This window comes from Lipotes vexillifer, unplaced genomic scaffold, assembly GCF_000442215.2.
Source record: "Lipotes vexillifer unplaced genomic scaffold, Lipotes_vexillifer_v1.1 scaffold230, whole genome shotgun sequence".
In the NCBI taxonomy this organism is placed as follows: domain Eukaryota; kingdom Metazoa; phylum Chordata; class Mammalia; order Artiodactyla; family Lipotidae; genus Lipotes; species Lipotes vexillifer.
The window spans coordinates 4,731,793-4,735,763 of record NW_006775143.1 but is presented as its reverse complement, the minus strand read 5'-3'; the positions used below and the strand labels follow the sequence as shown (position 1 = coordinate 4,735,763).

The following is a 3,971-nucleotide window of genomic DNA, read 5'->3' as shown; positions in this document are numbered from 1 at the left end:
GGGAAAGAGAGGGCTTGGCCCAACTTAGGGGAGGGATCAGGGAAGGCTTCCTGGAGGAGGCGACACCCTAAGTTAGTTGAGTAATAAAAGATGAGCGCTTCAAAGACCAAGAAACAGCAGCTGCAACGGCCTGAAAGCCCCAAAGAGCATGCATTCCTCAGGTAGGTACCTCAAGGGATCCCTCTTCTCAACCATAGGGTTTCCATGCCCAGAGCTCTGAATAGGTTTGTTGAATGACTACATGATTCCATTCTTTTCTGCCACTGGGCACTGATGCTGTCTTCTTGCTTTTTATTCAGGGTCCCCCTGGGCTGCCTGGGCTCCCTGGACCTCCTGGTGCACGGGGTCCTCGGGTAAGTGATCACGCGCTGTCCTTTTGAGTTCTGGTAGGCTCTGTGTCCTGTACCCCATTGCCCCTGAAGTCTCAGCTTTGCTGTGTGTCCTCATGCTGCCTGGCACCCATTTTCCACTTTGTCCATTGGAGTGGACGTAGGGCTCTTAGGGGGCACTGTGTGGCCAGACGTGGCATGGGACAGTGAGAACCTCTTGAAGAGTCTATGCTGTCTATTGTGGGTATCACCCTTGGCAGCCTGGAGTGGAGAAGGGGTTTCTGCCCATCCCCTCAGCTGATGGGCTTTAGTGTTTGTCCAGGAAAAAAGCTGACTTGGGAGAGCATGACACTTGCATCCATCTTCCCATCTCGGCTGGGCCAACCTGGGGTAGCGATGCTGACATAGGCAACCAGATGGGCCGTGCCAGGGACGGGGTGAGCTTCCCATGCTGAGAGGTTCAACCAAAGTCTGGAGGATGGCTTGGCAGGGCTTTGGTGGCTGGTAGGAGCTAGCCGGAACCTCGGAGTGAAAAACAGCTCTGGTCTGTTATGCCTGGCATGTCACTTAATGCTGTCTTATTTGATCCCCTCTCCTTCCAGGACCCCCATGGGCCAGTGTGACCACTCTCGTTTTAGGGATGAGAAAACCGAATTACTAGGAAATGGAAGAGCTAGGACTGGAACCCAGGCTCTTAACCATCTAATACTGGGACTCTTAGGGGTCCTCTTGGAGAGAAATCTGTCGTTTTCCCAAGAGGGCTCAGACCCATGGCGCCTGGCATCTGTGCCCAGGCTGAATCAGCCTTTCCCACGCTGGGGGCCTGGCGAGGCCCTGGCAGAGATAGCTGCCTGGGGCATATTTTTAGCTCTGAGCCCAGAGGATGGTTCTGGTTATGCAATTACTCGAGCCCTAGTTCCCTCCAGACCTGGCCCTGTGCTCCCTGGGCCCAGGGCTCTGGAATCTGCTGTCTGAAGTGGCATTTCCTCCTGGCTTTGGAGTCTCCATGGGGCACTTGCCCAGAGCTGGGGACCACAGAGGTATCATGGACAATGCTGGCTAAGGGACCTTGTAGCCTGGGACCAGGATGAGGCCCCTGGACGTAGCAGTCTGCCTGGGCCTCCAAACTCCTCCTGAGCCCCTAGCCTCTGTGCCTTTGTTTGGACTGTCCTCTTGACCCGGCAATGTCCTCCTTTGCAAATTCCTCCTCCATCCATAGCTCAGATCAAATGCCGCCTCCTTTTCTGATGATCGCCTCCTTCTTGGCGCTCCTGCGGCACTTAACTGCCCCTCTGGATGGCATGGATCCCTTTGTAAAAGCTCACACTGACCACTGAACTCTGTCACCTGGGTGGCGTATGCAGGATCTCATCCCATCTTCCCAGCCTTCCCGATAAGTAAGTTCCAATACTATCCCCATTTTACAGGTGAGGAAACTGAGGCTCAGAAATGTTCAGTTGCTTTCGATAAGTTCCAACACAGAGTAAAAGCCAGAGCCAGGATGGAACCCGGACAGTCTGACTCCAGAGCAGCAGACAGTCTGACTCTTAAACTACCTGTTGCGCTAATTTTTCCATCAACTCAACTGAGCCTCTCTGGGCCAGAGACAGGCCCTGTTGACTTTTCTTTTTCACCCAATGCCTAGCAGAGTACCCTGTGTGCAGAAGGTGCTGAGCAAATGGTTGCTGATGGGTTCTAGTCTGGGAGTCAAGAGCATTTCCCCCAAGAAGCTGCGTGACCTTAGGCAAGTCCCTTCCCTATTCTGGGCCTCAGTTTCCACATCTATAAAACCCTGGATCATGGTAAGGCATTTCCATCCAAAGTTCCTACCAGCTCTGCAATTCCACAAGTGAGGGAATGACTCTCCTGACATCCCTCTCAGGCTTTCGGAGTACTCCCCACTCCCTGCTGCCCATCACCCTGTTTCTAGACTGGAAATTCCATAGGTCATAAAATGCCAAAGATAATAGAATGCTGGGATTAAACAATCCCAGTTCCTCTGTACAGATGGTGGTTCTGGGGCTCAGGGAGGGTCAGGGCTTTATCTGAGGTCATCCAAAGCTCTGTGGCTGGCCCCTTTCCACCTCGACCCATCGAGGGACGCTGGGGAATCCCTAGGCCCTGCCTCCACTCGGCTTTCTGGGCTGCAGCATTTGTAGAGTCGGTCTGCTTGGCTCCCAGTCAACTATGTGATTCATTTCTCTGCAAGGCAGTGGCTGGAGAGGGGTGGAGGAGTGGGGATGGGAAAGCAGGAAGCCCTCACCTTCACAGGCTGCAGATGGGGTATCCGAGCGCATCTGTAGGGCAGCTGGGGGCACAACTGGGGAGAGGTAGTCAATCTTGACATTGCCTGGCACAGCCCATGCCTGGTTCTAGGATGCTAGATGTGAAGGTCCCCTCCTCAAACACCCCCGTCCAACCTTTTCCCAATTCAGGCTGAGCTCTAAAGTTAGAGCCCAGGAGCCCAGGCTGGGGTGAAGCTCCGAGGTCTTCCAGATTCCTTAGACACCATGAGTCCCTGTCATTCATGGGACTGATGGGGAGGCTGAGGCCGGAGAGGGGGAAGGCTCAGAACTGGGACCATATTGCATCTAGGTGCCAGGAGACAGCGTTTGGTGAAATATTGGGAAGGGGCTGGAGGGTTGATTATTTTGGAGGTCACCCATGACACCGTTATAAATTCCCCAGACTGAGTGAGCCTCTCAACTCTGTTCCTCCTCCACATGGATGGAGAAGGGGAGGGTCCCAGCTCAGGCATGGAGGAAGAGGGAGGTGCCTTGGGCGGAATGTGACAGGCTGCAGCTGGGAAGTTGGCCTTGAAGAGAGAGGAAGGAAGCAAATTCATACACAGCCAGATGAGTCAAGAGGGGGCAGGGACAAGGACAGTGTGTCTAGAGGCTGTTGTAGTAGGGGGCACCCCTCGAGGTGCCTGTCTCCATCCCCAGTGCCTCAAATTATTCCTGTTGGACAAAAGGCCTCCAGAAAGTACTCAACTCTTAGGACTCTGTTTATATTACTGGGCTGCAGGACGCTAGCCCAGTGCCTTTGCAGAGAAAGTGGACATAAGGCCGCAGCTGTTGTAAGGGAGATTCAAATATGGCCTGGGAAAATCCAGTGCCACGAATAAGCCTTGGACTTGAAGCCAAAAAAACTGGGTCCCGGCCCTCTCTTGGCCGCTACTCTGCTGTGTGACCTTGGCCAAGACTCTTTGACTCTCTGAGTTCAGTCTTCCCAGCTGCTTCGTGGTCCCTGGGGGACCCTGTAAGCTCAGAGCATGTAGGAATCTAAGGGAGAGCTCTGACTCCGTGTTGGGGCCACAGGAGGGATGCCCCTTTTTTCAGAGCGGCCACGTGCTCCCTTGACTGGGCTCGCAGCTCCAGAGGCTCATACAGAGTCCAGTTGGAGTCTGAAGTCTGGAGAGGTTCCCTTTAGCAGGAAGAGTCCCAGAAGGTTCCTTGGAGGAGGTGGCATTAAAGCCAGGCCTTGAAGAATGGGTTGGGTTTCAGCTGGAGGGGATGGGTGGGAAAGGCATGCCAGATGATGGAACAGCATGACAAAAGTGATACAGAGGGCTTCCCTGGTGCACAGTGGTTAAAGAGTCCGCCTGCCGATGCAGGGGACGTGGGTTCGTGCCCCGGTCCG

General features: G+C 54.2%; 1 protein-coding gene across 1 annotated transcript in view; it reads left to right on the top strand.

The window, feature by feature from the left end:
- Nucleotides 1–3,971, top strand: part of COL27A1 (collagen type XXVII alpha 1 chain) — a 146,393-nt gene that overhangs the window by 21,374 nt on the left and 121,048 nt on the right. The window contains exon 4 of the mRNA XM_007449735.1: nt 300–353. Within this exon, the coding sequence (XP_007449797.1) occupies nt 300–353 (54 nt within the window). The remainder of the gene's footprint in view (nt 1–299; nt 354–3,971) is intronic.